The sequence below is a fragment of the Temnothorax longispinosus genome, chromosome 6 (genome assembly GCF_030848805.1).
Source record: "Temnothorax longispinosus isolate EJ_2023e chromosome 6, Tlon_JGU_v1, whole genome shotgun sequence".
Taxonomy (NCBI): Eukaryota; Metazoa; Arthropoda; class Insecta; order Hymenoptera; family Formicidae; genus Temnothorax; species Temnothorax longispinosus.
Genome location: NC_092363.1, coordinates 3018072 through 3034898, shown reverse-complemented (window position 1 = coordinate 3034898; position 16827 = coordinate 3018072). Strand labels below are relative to the sequence as shown.

General features: G+C 38.8%; 1 protein-coding gene across 1 annotated transcript; it reads right to left on the bottom strand.

Moving 5' to 3' along the window:
* Window positions 1-410: 410 nt before the first annotated feature.
* On the bottom strand, window positions 411-3960 carry LOC139814803 (A disintegrin and metalloproteinase with thrombospondin motifs 12-like). The gene is made up of 3 exons (XM_071781304.1): window positions 3876-3960; window positions 1238-1605; window positions 411-984 (listed from the first exon to the last, which is right to left on the bottom strand). The coding sequence occupies exons 1-3, from the start codon at window positions 3958-3960 to the stop codon at window positions 646-648; spliced, it is 792 nt and encodes a 263-aa protein (XP_071637405.1). The 3' UTR covers window positions 411-645.
* Window positions 3961-16827: the final 12867 nt, after the last annotated feature.

Below are 16827 nucleotides of genomic sequence, written 5' to 3'. Positions count from 1 at the left end.
AAGGATCGCACGTACCGGCAATCGTGGATGTACCGGTGAAGCCACAGAGGTTTGTCGAGACACAGATATCTAATCTGATAAGTTATCGTCAAAAGGGCGAGTACCTGCAATCTCGGGATTAAATTGAATTTCCGACAGAATTGCCTGCGTCGCGTACTTGCTAATGAGAATCGCGCAATCGTGGTGATTTGGGTGGGAATCACCGCCGGGATTCATGGTGTACTGCCACTTTTGAAAGCGCCTTAGCGTCGCATCCGCGTCTCGATTTATCGACAGATTCATCTGCATTGTATTCGAAAAAAAAAATATCAGGTTGGCACGAATTCAAAACGCTTGAAAAAAGATATTATCTGAATTATAAATTATAAATCCGAATATTTTCCATTCGCAAAGAAGAGATATGATATTAATACAGAAGTGGAAGAGATCCATCGCGTACCTTGGATAAAATAACAACATTTTATTTTGAGAGACGTTTCTGTCCCGTACTTTACCTCATCTTCCTCCACCTCTAATCTTATAATTCTCACTATGGTCAGTTGCATATGTAGACCTAGACTGACGTCGTGAAACAATCCGGCAGCCTGAGAAAGAGAGGATATCTGAAGAATTCAGAAGCAAATATGCAAAATTTTTGAGAGACTTTTAACTCGCCATATTGAAGAGTGTTAGTATGTAATTTTCGACATCGAACTCTCTGTGATAGTCCAACAGAGACTTGTCCAACACGACCAGCAGTTCTAGCGTGTACGACCTACTCTCGATTGATCTTGCGGGCACTCTCTTCTGCGGATTCAAAGCACGCTTGGCAATGATCCTGGACGTTTCACCGATGACGTTGCAGAGATCCCGCACGGCAGCGGTTTGATACTCATCTGGACTCCTTTTATACACGATATGCGGTTGCTCCATTTCTTTGGTAAAGTCATGTCCAGCAACTGGTTCGATCATGTACCACGCGTGCTTCGTTTTAATGTATCCAACCTGAAGATTAAAATAATGAAATCTTGGATTTGGAGTCCTTAAAATTTGCGATTGATGTACTTTGATCGGAAAGAAACTAACGAGTTCTATCGAATTTTGTTTAAATTTTATCACTTTCATCCCGCCATCTCTAAATATACCAAAAGTTGTAATACTAGAAATGCTGGAATAGATTTAACCAATTAAATCAGCGTACACGATTACGTAACAGTAATTGTACGCGATCAATCGAATGAACAAACATTCAACTAACAAGTCCGTAACAGGTAGATAGAGCGCTGTCTTCCGATTGGTTGCGCACACGGGCTCGATAGTGGCATTGCATGTCTCGCAATCGTTTCAATTGCATGTTGTTCAAAAAATCCTGCGATCCCCGACGTTTCTCGATTATTGCACCTGGTCCAAGGAGTCGATGGTTTGGATAGAGCTCGACGTGGTGCTCCTCGTGATCAATACGCAGGCGATAGTGAACGGCATCGTCGCCTGTCGTCCGATTTCGATCGAAGGAGCGCTCGAAGTGATGAGGTATTCGATGAGATATAAAACTCCCGTCCGATCTGACCTTTCGCGGTATTACTACTTCGTGTCCATCCGGTAAATCAACAGCGCGCGTATAACGGCCTTAAGAAACGCAAAATGCAATTTTTTTTTCAATATAGACGATACTGATATTTTTATATATACAACTTTTGTAATTACAGACATAATTGTATAATTTGAATTAAATTTTTAGCAATATCATAATTAATAATTGAAATTTTTGTTTACGGTAAATCGATTCTAAAAACTAGAATGCAATAATAAATCTATGTATAATTACTATTGTCTAAGTATTGTTAAACTAATTAAAAGTAAACTCGACGTTTGTTTCACCGCTACCACAATATTTAATATTTGCTTTTAGTACAATTTTATGAAGTTTCACATATATAATATATCTCTCTACCTGTTATTGGCAAATTTATCGCAACAATGCATTATTTGAATATTATGCTCGAAATTCCGAGTGTCCGTTTCACTCATCAATGCATTATATGCGTTTTAGTTTATTATGATGTTACACACATTTCCATTTCCACGAGAAATTTGCGTGGAAATTTAATAAACCAGAGGAACCTTTCTAAATCATAATTATGTATGCTCGAATGTACGTCACCGATGATATCTCGTCATTGACCACATCCCATTATTTAACCTTCAACATTGCATAATGGCATTAATGTCGCTGCATCACGGAACATCTATTCAAATTTTAGCCTCCCTATACGCGCTGCAGTTAATGCATCAACACTATAGTAGCGACTGATAGATCTACATTAATAGATCTGTGAATTAAATTCGCAAATTGCGACGAAAGCACAAAGAGTCGATTTTATTTTTCGAATTTGAACAAAATTTTACAAAAAAAGGTCGATCTACATATGAAGTTACACGGGCGAAACCGACACGGGAGAAGCCGAATGAAATCGAATAGACGCCGATATTATTGAGAGACGCGAATATTTTCACCAAGGGAATATTTCCGTTTCCGCCTTTCCGGACATCGCTCTGTTGCGAAAATACAAGAAGCTTTCTCGTGTAGGTGAAAATATTACAGAAGGTAAGGTCTCTCGATATCAGGTATCAATTTCGTCATTGTACGCCACGGGAGAACACGGTAAGAGACAGAAAAGATAGAGGGAGAAAGATAAAGAGAGAGGCAGAGGGAGAAAGAAAGGAATGAAGCCACGGCAAGCACGTACAATGGATCATCATTTCGTGGTATAAGCGCAGCAGTTTTCCCGCTTGGCAGTGCTATATCATAGAAAAATGTCACTCGCACACACAGCATTTTCTCTTAAAAAAAAAATTACTCGCCCCATTTCAGGCTATTGAACATTTAATTAATAATTGTTTAATTAATTTGTGATAAAACGCGTTTGAAAGTGAAGATTTCTTTAAAATTTCTAAAGCTACGAGAATATTTAATATTTTACGATAAAAATATTTTTTTTAACATTTTCTCTCGTTTTACAAATATTTTTCCAAGATTCCGCGAGAGAAGCGTTATTACTTGGACAAGTGAAATGAGCGATAAGTTAAAAGATGCCATGTCATCATGCCACGGCAACTGGAAGGATCCTCTTAAATCGAGCTCGTATAACGAAAAGAAAGCTTGCTTTCGTTTTCGGCATCCGCGGCTACGACTGCAATGCAGACAAGGAGGGAGGTGGCATAGAGATGTGATGTACAATGGGTCATCTTCTCGTACCGCGACCTACTACTACTCTTCTCTCTGCTGCTCGCGAAACCGCGAAAAATAGCTCTCGCGTGCGCGCTGTGCTCGACAAGAGGAAAGCTCTGCTCTGATAGATGGCAATGACTTTCTCGAAATAGGACAGCCTGATAGGGTGCGGAAAAGCTCCGAAAGGGATCGACGTGGAAATTTTTTTCCCGTAAAAAATTATGGAAACTGCCAACTATATATTTCTCAGCTTATAGAACATTATACAAACAGGTCCCTCATGGTTTATGTTATATTCGTGTGCGTTATATCATGTTTTATATTTTTCGCATTTTTGATATTCATATCTCGATAGATGTACATATTTTTCTCTATAAATTATTTCTACAGTTTCTTTCCACGTAGAAATTCCCGTATGTAAATATTGCTGTTTTGAAAAAGAGAAAAAGGGAATGAAAATTTATTTGAACGAAGCAATTGAGTGCAGCGTTTTTTTTTTAAATCTCGATACTAAACTCTGGAACTTTAATTTTGATGTTGAGTATTAATGACAAAGCTGAATTGATTTCAGTCAAGATTTTTGTAAATTAAAAATAATCATAATTTAACAAGTGCAGAAAAAATTGATCGAGATTATATAGAAAATGTATGTATAATACATATGTACCTTGATAACCAGTATAAGCATGCTGACTATGAAGCGTTACGAGCACGAATAACCAAATAGACGGATAATGCGACAAGCGTTTCATCTTAATATCATACGATCCTATCGCAACGTGCACCAGGCTCTAACACAGACATTGGATCGGGAATGTCAATTCAGTTGATAAAATTAAGGAGGCTAACTTGTTTGACGTAGGGCGTGTTATACACACACGCTGCGAAGCGACATATCGATCTCGAAACAAAAGGGTCGACGACCACGTATTGCTTGTCAAACCAATCTATTTTCTCGTATATTTTTCTATGCAGTCTGAATGTTGTCGTATTTACGCTTCTTCTTGTAAAATTCCTCGATATCTCAACGGGTTATGACGTCAATACCATTTGGAAATTCTAGTTTTAGTTTTAGTTTGAAGTAGGACTTTGAAGTAGGACATACTCCTATTTGTTAAGTAAATCTATTTTATTTTTTTGCACAAAATTGCGTAAACTTAAGATGCTCAGGAGAACGCGATATGATCATATATATTATTTTAATTAGGTAATAAAAACACTATAAACGAGCTGCTCAACGATGTATTTACTAAAAGATTTTAATTATATGTTTACCGGTAAAATTCCGTACTGATAGTCAGCGCGATACGAGCTCCCTATCGACATTTAATTCAATTTTCGTGTGCACATGTGCACTCACGAAAAGGGCGAGTGAAGAAGTCACCCCCTTAATCGTCTGCAGTAAAGGCCATTCTCGGCCGTAGCGGTGACATATAACGGGTCGTTCGATGCAATCTCCTTATCGTAAAGTTCGGATTAAAACGAACAAAAAACACGGCCACGTTTGACCTGAAAACTTGGCCTTGCCGCGTAATTTCCAGGACGCAAAGTTTTTCCACGTGGGTTGCGAGCGATCTTGGAAAGGGACAGGATTACTCGAAGAAAAGTGTGCGATTAATTGAGCGAGCGAAAGCTCTCGATGGGAAGATTGCAGGTTGCTCGCTGTTTTGCGTCTTTGTAAAAAGAGCGTTCGTTTAAAGTACCGCACGCACGATTGACCTCGACTGTATGTTCACTTGATTTTTATAAGTGACTTTATCATTTTCTTAATAAGTATTAAATTAATGAGAGACACATGAATCAAATGTAAGACGTAAATAAACTTATTACTGTTATTAATAAACAATTGCATATGCATTGTCCATATGCATTCGTATATGAGCGTGTTCGATTATAATGAACGTACCATTGTACTAGACTATCCGCTTTGTTTCATCATATAAAGCTATTTTTTACATGAGACGTGAGCATTGTTGTTAAAAAAACTTTTTTGTCTTTTTTTAAACGTTATTTTTTCAACTATTGGATCGTTTTCCTATTCAATTTTTCGAAGATGTAGCGAATTAAATCCTTTTAAGTATTTTTATATCAGTTTCTTATGTTTAATATTATACAAACGCTTGTAGGACGAACGGTAAATTGGAATAAAAAGGTAATAATTTTTAAGATGTATTTCTTATATTCTCAGAATAATTTAAGGGAATCGTCTGTTTTCTTAAGATAAACAGATATACCTAACTTAAAATAAACTTGATATAGTGACAGTAGTGTGATCCCAGATCGCGCGCAACAATTTCAAATAATATTTTCAAAACAACATTTCTAAAAATATGAATGATATCGTGTGCGACTATTTTGAAACCCGCTCGCTGCTGGTTTTATTATTTTTACCTGCGGTACGGAAATACGAGCTCGCGCGGACGCCGAGCATGGGACGTGTGATCTTTTACGATTTTTTGAAATCCAGCCAGAGGAAGTAATGACGAGCGGGCGAAGGTGAAAGAAGAGACTGCGCGAGACGGGTTCGGTGTTTTGTGCGGAGACTCTTCTCGTTTCGCACAGACATATAATGATCTTTTCGTGGGAAACAACCGCGAGTTGTTACGGACGGCACGGCGTAACCGTGTGGCGCCTTGTTACCTGCGATCGCATCGGGTATATACAATTGGTTGTTATTTTACAACGCGTTCGCTCGGTGTTCCCTTGATGTTCCCGTATACGTATTCTTCGATGAAGAAGGCACGGTTTCAAGGCGTGCGGCTGAAAGGACGTCTAACGTCGATTTTCCGGATCTACTGGCAAGAAAATGAAGCCGGCGAAACGCGATGCACGTCTCTGCCGTTTTGTCCCGAACTTTTTAGCCGACCGGTGCTGACGATGCTTTAACACACGACCCCGTTTCTTCAAGAACGATTCTTCACGAACGAGGTGTATCCTCGATTAGGATACGGTCACTTTCTTCCGAACACGGTGGTACTCGTAACACCGAGATGTCGGGGCGTACTGCAGGTATAATTAAGCTATCTAAGCCAAATTATCAGAACACAAAAAACTTTATATGGAATTAATTTGCTAATTATTTGCTATTTTTTGCTTTTAAAAGTAATTTTTTTGCTCCAGCTATTAAAAAGTTACGTAGGGCTGGATAGCTTAAGATTAAGCTATCCAGCCATTGTAAAAAAAACATATACATAAGTCAAAGCAAAATGTTAATAATAAAATAATTTTTTTGCTCACACTATCAAAAATTTACAAAGGGCTGGATAGCTTAAGATTAAGCTGCCACGCTATTGTAAAAAACAGCATATACATAAGTCAAAGTATTTAACTAAGACTTGGAAAATATAAATTTTTTAAACTTATTTCGTGAAAAAAATTCGGGATCTGGATATCTTGAGTACAAATAATTCACGGAACATTCTGATACTATAAGCTATAATAGTGCGAGCAACTTCTATAATGCGCTTTACTCTTGCTTCTTAAAAGTTGGAGCAAAAAAATTACTTTTGCAAGCAAAAAATAGCAAAAAGTAGCAAATAATTTTGGTATTATTAATTTTTTGCTTTGACTTATATGTATATGTTTTTCTTACAATGGCTGGATAGCTTAATCTTAATAAGCTATCCAGCCCTTCGTAACTTTTTAATAGCTGGAGCAAAAAAATTACTTTTAAAAGCAAAAATTAGCAAATTAATTTCATATAAAATTTTTTGTGTTCTAATAATTTAGCTTAGATAGCTTAATATACCTGCGTACTGCGATGTCCGAGCTCTACGAGATCAGAGCTTTCGTAACATTTTTCAAAATAAGTTACCGCTGTGAGAAACAGAAGTACATCGCTCGCACTAAAGATTTATGAGATTGTACGGTGTCTATTATGGTTTATTTTGTTCGCGGAGAACTGCAGTTTCTATAACAATGGTTCTTCAGTTTCTTCAGCTTCCGCTATAAAAGTATTTTCTAGGTACTCCGCAAGATAACCGCGCGTAACTGTTACAATCGTTTCTCTGATATTATATTTGCTTTGTACATACGATAAATATGTCGTGTGTTAAATAAAATTTTATAAGATTTATTTTATTTGCAATAACATAAAATAATATCTATATTATTATTTTATATATAATTATAGCGCGTTAAAATAAATCTGCATCATTATTTTGTGTAATTATAAAACTGTTTATAACAAGTTATTAGAGCTGCAATTTTGTTCATTATTTATTTTCAAAAGCTGTAAAAAATCGTAACGTTCGTCTTCGTAAGAAATTGCTTTCGTCTATAAAACTTCTACGGTAATACGTTTGTTTAATGCTGTTTTTTTCTTCTTTTTAAAATATTTAGCGCGCATAAACTTTCGGACATAGCGCGAAGAAAAAGATTTGATTGCGCGCTCGAGTCATTCATGCAGCACCTTCTTTACTACTTTGTCGTGGAAAGGTACGTCCTCCCTCGTGGTGATATCGAGAAAAAAGGAGCGCTATAACCCGCTCGAGATATTGCCAGCAATTCGTACCAAGTGCGCGAAGGCGCTCTTCTGCTTCGCATACAACTGCCCACGTCTCGTAAAAACTTTTCATCAGCTAAAATTTGAGCGCTTTTAACCGTTGAGACCGGATGACTCTAACCCCCTCGGCTGTTACAAATTTTTATACGTTGATTCTTTGAAAGGAGTTTTGATAAACCAAGACATAAAAAGCAATGATTTTTCTGTGATCAACGTTGTTATTTTAAAATTAAATCCTATATAATGAAAAAATAAAAAAATATCTACATTTTATTGCAGTATTATATATTGATAAAATGGATGTAACAAATATAATCCATTGTTAATAAATTATATACATTAATTTCGGTTATTTAATTTTAATTACACCGAGGAATAAAAATAGAATTAATTTTTCTTTACAGCTTTTGAGTAATGACCTCATTTTTATGTACAGATATTAAATTTCCCAGGTGTATACTCGTGCGTATTGTAATAAAAGAATAATAAGATAACGGATGACTTAATCAGAAGAATTTTCATAAAGTAATAATTACGGCAGTTTAAAAGAGGCAAGGCATTTAAGAAAGATACATTTGTCACGGAAGATAGGTACCATCCCCGAGTCACTCCCCTTATACTTTCGACGCGAGTAATTCCGGACCGCCGTCGCCGCCGTTGCGGAATCGCGCGAAAGTCGCACTGACGTTCGTTCGTTGTCCGCCGTCACTCGACTCGACGCGACTCTCGGAAATACGCCGTCGACTTTGTAACGTCGCATCGGAATTAGAGGCATATTTCGCCCGCGGGCGCTGGACCGGTTGACGGTGTTTTAATTAAGAAGGGGAGCCCGGGCGAGCTGCGCGCGAGAGAGAATATTTCTTCACGAGCCATTGCAGTCGCTCTTCTCCGCCCTCGAGACTCGTAGAGGAGAGGACACGCGCGAGGGACTCCCTCGGCGAGATAAAATTGTCAAGCGCGGCGGCGCGACTCCGGGCGAGGGAGAAAGAGCGAAAGGCACTTTAAACGCCCGTGGCGGTGTGCGGCAACGCGACTCGCCGTTGTATTTAGCGCACGTACAAACTCTTTGTTTCCTCGAGAGTTGGGTCATTCGTTTGTTCGTAACGCGCCTTGTAGCGCTCCCGCGCCGTGCACCGGTACGCGGTGCACCGACGGAAGCAGGCGAAATACCGCAGCGAAACGATCCTTTAATTCCGCACGTTCGGGCGATACGTATGCCGCGCTCTCTTCTTTTTCGTGCTATAAGCGCGCGCACGAACAAGAACTTGAGATGACCAGCGTGTGACGTGTGACCACTGCGGCTATTTAAATTCCATTATGACGTCAGACGTCATAAAGTGTGTCAGTTTTATCGTCTTCCCACGTAACAAGTCTGATATACTGTTTTACGTTAGAGCAAATTTTTTTCAGCAAAAATATAACGAGAGACTGTAATATCCGGAAATATTTTATGCTTAACATGGATCTTATATTTTTAGAATCTCTCTCCCGTTTTCCTTTTTTGTATATAATTTAAAACTATAATATTTCTGCGAAGTCAATTCTTGTCCTTGTTATTTTCTCTTTCTGTAAAATCTTATTTAAAAAATTTGCGACGCATTGCACATGTGTGACGCAACAGAGAATTTAACTAAAGCTCGCGAAAATCCATTTTAAATGCTGAAGAATTTTCTTCGATAGCTGCCTTTCAAATGGCATAAAAAAGTAAAAGACGCGGAATGACGTTTGGATCGTATGCAAATACCGGCCAGAATCAGCGGCCGTATCAACAGCCGACTTATTATATTCCGAATAATAATAAGGTTACGTTTCGTCCGCTTGACAACCGTCGCGCAAGTGCCTTTTAGCAATTCAAACTATCGTTTAGATTTCGTGTTTTCCCCCGGTTGCGAGCGGACTGGGAGAAGCGTCGCGACGCGACGGGCTGGAATTTCGGTGGCGATCCGCATTGCCGCGAGCTCTCCGGTGACGTTTCATATTTAAAACATATTCGGGGCAAACTCCGCGACTGCCGGATGAACGCAGTAGAAGGAGGCGCATCCGGAGGTATGGAGAATCGCGAGGGACACGGACGCGGAAAACATTTCTACAGCAGGAGTGAATTTAGGTTCCTCGCCGCTCTGGGGCATGCTGATTTTGCTGTTTTTCTCAATTTCACGTGCATACCGGCGATACTAGCATAAAATACATAGGCTATCACATATTCAACATTTTTGTATTTTTGCGAAATTCGACTTCGAGACCTCAATGTTGCAAACTACCTTTTTTTTTTTAATATCGAGTGGTGATCAATATTCGATTTATTTTACTTTATCGATATTTAACGTTTCTATTTATTTACTTTGTTTCTGTAAATGATTGTCAATAAATTAATTTCTATTTAAGTTTTATTCTCATTATTGCTCCGTTCTCCGAAAATTTGTCCACTAGACTGTAGCCGATAAGTAAATACGCCTCAGGCTTCTGTGGACGGAATATCTCGTTTTCTTCTTTTATTTCTTATTTTCCGCATTGCCGTTTCTCTGATGAGTCGTAGACGTTGGCACTTGGGTCGTTATACTTTTAAAAAAGCGCGTTCCGTAAGATGCTGGATCTACCTGCTCTTTATGTAAGTCGTAGTACGTTTTGATCTACATATACATCGAGTTTGTTTTACAAGAGGCATTTAAAAAAATAATTTATCAAGTATATTTATGAGTTACACATTTCGTAACGTCGAAATTAATTTCTGTTTTAACATTTATGTAGGAATATAATCAACATAAAAAATTATCTTAGTTTTCACGAGTAAAGTTGCACCGATTGCACAGTCGCGAAGGACCGACGGATATCTTGATTTAAATTCGGGAGACTCTAGAGATAGCACATTTTCCCATTCGTAACAACCGTAGCGGATTTTCCGACGCGAAGACAGAGAAGAAATTTCGCTATGTCAGATACCCGTCCGCCAAGAAAAGAATCGCGAGACCGCTGTTATTATCATAAACCGCGATTTCAGCTTGGATTCAGATTTTATGAAAATTGAATTAAATCTTTCCCTCTGGAAAAAATGCGACAGACGATAAGTTTCTTCTCTTTCGGAAGAAGAAATCACGGAGGATCTCCAGTTCTGCGGCTTTTTCTGTTCGACATTCGCGAGAGAATTTATTGAAAATTGCATCGCTGGAAAGCGGCGTTATCGACGATCCAATGAATTTTCGGCGTTCCTCGAGTCGCATTACGTCCGGTCGTTACGAGGGATTAAACAAAACTAAACGAAACCGACGCTTGATAATTTCGCTGAACTTGCACAAGTTCTGCCGTTGTCCCGCTTTTAATTTTATTTGTTGTTGTCCTTTAATTTTATTTGTTCTGACGCGTGCAGAACCGTGAGGACAACGTTGTGGAAAATTTTAAGCTGTGACACGCGAAAGTCGGGAACTACCCACGATGGGATATCGAAGTCACAACGTCACATGTTAGAACTTATGAGCGTTGAGCTTGATTAATGACAGCAATATTTCACAGATCTTTCGAACAGATTATTAGGATACGTGCTCAATTGAGGATTTTCCGTAATACCTACCGTTCCTTTGCATATTTATATATCATGAAATTATACACGCGTGCATGATTTTTGTTATTGCAAAATGTTATTTAAAATTCCCTTATTTTTACACAATTACAAAGGCGACACATTTTATTAACATTTTTCTTGTAAAATTACTTGATACTGCTCTATCTTTATTATTAAAAGATTTTAACTATGGTTTGTGCTAACGGATCAAAATCTATATCAACCTTACAAAAAGGATTCTTCTTGAAATTATAATCAAATACTTTAAGGAGATTTATGCATACGCACACGAACGGTACATTCGGCGCTGCGGACGAAACAAAAGTGGCGTATAAAGAAGAAATAATTGCAGCAGGATCTGCCGCGAGATCAATTGGACTGGATCCAGTCGCTGGATCATCGACTCGCTCATGGATCATCAACGGGCAAGTGCACGCGCTCGTCCGACTGCCATATGCAACGGGAGTCCGTCAAAATGCGGGGACAATCGCGGCCGATTGTTTGCAATAGCAGAGCTGCAGCTATACCGTAACGAACGGTACTCGCAAAAATTTATTATGAGAGCAAACATCTCGCATGGGGACGCGACAAATGTAAATCTGTGCCGTCAGCTGCAGACGCAATCCACCCAGCTGCGCACCCAGCCATCCCGGCCAATCATCGCGCCGTGTCTATGTATCGGCTATAGAAGAGCGTATCAAATGGCGAAGTTCACCAACGGCGATGCGCATGGACAACGGGTACGATTTAATATTGCATGCCGCGTGAGCCCGTTCTCGATCGAGCGCACGTTTCATCTTGAATGCTTCTTTCATGCGGGGTCCGAATGCCGGCTTATGTTTCGTTATCCTCTCCGTAAGGCGATATTCGATATTAGAACAGTATATGAAGCTTTAAAAGCATATTTTAAAGCTTTAGAAGCATCTACAATAATGGTGGGAGTATTTGCAAGCAAACATCCATTTAACGCAATACCAAACGTACTGTAATTTTATATAAAAATACATATATTTATGCATAACGTACTAATGTTTTTGTTTTCTGGACAGTATAAACATTGAGAAAAATTTACATCTATATTTTGAACAATGATTACTTTAGACATACGAAAAAAAAATGTATACCAATTCTACCCTAAAGCGTTTGCTTTGAATAGCTTCCAATTAAATGATCCGAACACCGCGAGCTGTGTGTTATTGAAGTAAATATTCAGACTATTGGGGGCTCATTTGAAATCGTCGAGTTCGTCGGTATACACGCGTCAATGATATTATAACATGCATGACGATGAACCCCGGGTCGATCCCATCGAGTCGCTTTACGCGCATTTGCATTATGCGGTGCTTGGTGCGAAGTAAAGCCGCGCGAATAATTCGGTCGGATGCGAAAGCTCGTGCATGTTCCTGGGCGAATTAATTCGAGAACGATCGCGAACCACTTGCTGCAAAACGTCAATGATGTAATGCGCCGGGCTATTACTCATATCGCGCTTATTCATTATTAATGACAGCATCGATAACAGTCCAATTATGCAAGCTAGATAATCAGGTGACACGCTGCCACGCTGTTTATCGCGTGGTATATTAATAAAATAAATCCCCCTCGTTTTCGAGTATACGAAAAGTGTATATTTAATCATGTGTCCATCTGAATATGTAGCTTACACCTAATTAATTCATAAATAAATATTTTTTTTTATTAAAAAAGCTTAATGCAAATTGAACAAATTATATTTAATGTAACAATACATATCATTATATTAAATCAATGCTTAAATTGATTATCAAAGAAAGATGAGTATTGAATTAATATATATATATATATTATTTATATAATATATATATATATATTATATACTATACGAGTGAGTGAATTAATATATAACATATATTAATTAATTTTCTGTCATATTGCGGCGAAGCTTAATAACTTGTTTGTATATAATAATTCATTATTATTTATTATATAAATATATACATATAATTAAACTGAACTCTAAAATCCGTTTTAATCTGTATTGCGAATTATTATAATATCAAAAATGGTCTTACAGCTGATTTACTTCACTAGGTGACGCATTTTTTTTTCAGCACGGAAAAACTGTGACCGCCACCGATGGTGTATAGGTACTCGCGTGCATTTTTGACAGTTTATTTGGACGCAACTATGCGGAAGGCATCCGATCGACTCCGCACAGCTCGCAAATTTTTAAACTTTGCCTTTGTACGATTGTTCCACAATCGAAAACTCGTCGTTGCACAGCGCAGTTTCATTGTCCATCAAAATGGACAATTAATTCCGTCATTCACTGCCAGTTGAAAGCAGTTATTCTAGGAGGAAAAAAACATAAATGCAAAAAGAAGAGCACCATTGTGTCCGCTGTCATCATCGTGTGATTGTTTCTAATACGGTCATCATTTCGGAGATGTGGCCGCGATTTATATTCCGCTAGGGTAAAACAGTTTTAATTATAATTATAATTTTAAGATGGAGTAGACTGTCAGCTCGCGCAGGGAGATTGCGATCTTCCTACATAATTAGGACAATTAGTCGCCGAGTTTAAAAAAATATGTTGCTATTTGCTCTTTTTGCTCGGAAGTTTCGAGCTAGAAGTTAGCCGTGGGTAATCCCGAACGAATTTCTAATGAACTGCGGCGACTCCGCTAATTATCGCGTGCCTCATTCGACTTCGTTACCAGAGCGGAATGCGCGTATGTTGCATCTGCAAAATTAGCAACGCGAAATGCGCGCCACGACCACAGCCTGCGTTTTTATTATTACGTTTTTTTTTTTTACGTTGAACGGCGAAACGAGTCGTGCTCAACGCGCGCTTCATTAATTAGTCATTTTTCGCTAATTTCGCCCAAAACGAGTCTCTGGTCGTCGAAACGGTTGTTCGCGACCGAATATTTTTTTCTGTACTTATTTTTTACGAATGGCAAACTCTTCCGTTGGAGATGTACGTACAGTTTCCGTTTCGATTACAGAATTAACTAAAGAAAAAGCGTTGGGTTAATCAGTATAATTATAATACTGGAATATATTTTTTCCTTAAAATCGTTGCAATATTACAGTCTTCTATTTAAAATATATTTAGCGCAAAGTGCTGTGTATACTGCCTGTTGACCTACATCGGTATATTATGCATGAAAATAGTACGTATTACGACCTGAGAAATAATAAATAAAGCAAAAATTCCACGGCGTCGAATGACTCGAATTAGAAAGAACGAAAAATTACTAAGCGTAAAAAAAAAAAAAAGAAAAAGAGAGACATTTCGCGAACGTTCCACGATATCGAGTTGAGATATCGGATTAATCGAAGCGGTGGAAATTTAATTAGGTAAGGATTCCGGCGTTTCATCGTATTACATGGAATTTCGAGAGCGGGACTGTTCAAGGGATCGGAGCGATTCGAGTGTCTCGCCCGTAATGGAGAGACTCTTTTCCATTAGGCAAACCGGACGTTGATTCAAGTTGTTCTTTTTCTACACGGAACACGGGGGTTCTATCGTGGGTCGCCAAGCGATGAGAGGGACGGTCGGAGAGAGTCGCTCTCGGTCGGTGACGTGTACATGAGGGTGGACGAGGGTGGGCGACACAATTTCGCAGGAAATAGCTCCATTTCACTGAGATTTGTACCGCCATTAAAGTTTGTCCAACTCTCCGTAAGAAGTTCGAGTAGTATTTCCGCGTCCACTTTTCGGCTAACCGAGAGTCAAGTTTTGTTCGCCACCGAGATCTAAACGGCATTCGATGTCATGGGATAAATTCCATTGTTGTTATTATATGATAACACGAATAGCTTGCCTACCCAGTAAATACGTTGTGAATTCATCGATTTGATGTTTTACGCCTCTATTATGTGTCTCTGTAAAAAATTTTACAACTCTCATTAAAGCGAAAACATTATTACACTTTTGTGGAAAAAAAATATATGCTTAGATGTACCGGAGCATTTATACTAATATATATCCTGTCGCGTTACATTGTAGTTGCCGTAGTAGTATATTGTATCCTTGCGCGGCTTTTTTTTATTTATCTGCAACGCGTGACACTGATGGATGACCACGAATATATATATATCTCCGTTCGTAAAGAATTAATGTTCCTCTATTCTCTACATCTTCGAATTTATGGTGTACCCTACGTACTTATTATACATTCCCTAATGTTGCTCTTTATATTGTCTTATTTTCTATGTATATTTATATAAACTAATCTTTCGGAAATGTTATAGGCGCTATCGAATTTACCGCAATCGGCAATATATACACGTAACACAGTTTTGGAAATAGCTCATTCACAATCGGGGGGGGGGGGATATCGATTTCCTCAGTCAACCGAAACGAGCGCTCGGTAGGGATTACAAATACCGGTGGCGCATTAAATTCGTGTCGCAATGGTGCCGCAGTAAACTTGATTAGATTGTAATCCTGACGTTTCAACGCGCGATGCCCGCACGAGGCATTATTACAATTTGCTACGTTATACATGCTATACGGCACGCGGCATTAAAGCCATCATAAAAGAACGTAACGATCATCGATTAAACTCATTATCGCCCTCCGATATGTGCATCGCGTTATGAAATCGGTCGTAATCAGAAAATGAGGATTCTCAAGTTCCCTGTAAACACATCGTTTCGATGCAAAAACTTTATCGGACGTAACGGAGTTACGGCCGTGTATTAATATTGTCATTCGTTCGTATAGGTACTCGCGCGATCGTACGAGCGAAATTAAGATATTATGGCATTGCGACGTAATATCGTTGCTGAATGTCCTCGTCATCTATCGAGCTTAATGAACTACAGCGGCGAATAGTCGACATATTTTTTTTTTTAACCAGCAGCTCTTTGAGCCATCGCTTTTCATGTATTTTGCATTGAAATATCTTTTTCCTGATTGGACCTGCATCCATCCGCAACCAGAGACGTGTACGCGTTCCAACACGTAAATGCGACATGCGCGAAATGACGCTTATAAATAAAAGAATCGCGTATCATATCACTCGCCGTTTCTCCTCAAATTCAATTCGCCTTGTCGTCCTACGTCGCCACATCGGAACGCGAGCGAGGAAAGCTCTCGTGTCTACCTCGCGGGATTCCTTTATCCTTACATTCTGCGGAATACCAGACGCATTCGGTAAATCATATGACACCTGTAGACGTCCTTCATGTCTGTGCGGAGGCGTCGCAACTTTTTTGCGTGTGCAATATCTTATCTTATCTCTTATTTGATGATACAATTAGTTAAATTTTTTGCCAAATTATTATGAGATTTCTAGTTGTCGTATTTCTAGCAATCAATTTCTCATTTTATCTTGAATTAACTAAATTCGTGCCGAGGGCTAACTAATAATCCGAACGTAGAAGAAACGTAATTAATCACGAGTAATCGCGCGACTCTCAGTGTTATTATCGGAAAATCTCTTATCGCAAACGGGAGCATTATTTTCAAGTGGCCAGCGCGGCGTGAGATTCATCGGTGATGCAAACGATGATCTTGAAGCAGGGGTTTGCGTTTTTTCCACTTTGCAGAAAAACTCACCCTCTGAA

Bases quoted from the DNA above. Each gene is read 5' to 3' on its own strand.
- LOC139814803 (XM_071781304.1), bottom strand. From the start codon at position 3,960: ATGAAACGCTTGTCGCATTATCCGTCTATTTGGTTATTCGTGCTCGTA. The intron at 1,606-3,875 runs GTACATATGTAT...GCGTTTCTTAAG, and splicing joins TGCTTATACTGGTTATCAAG to GCCGTTATACGCGCGCTGTT. The intron at 985-1,237 runs GTTAGTTGAATG...TTTAATCTTCAG, and splicing joins TATCTACCTGTTACGGACTT to GTTGGATACATTAAAACGAA.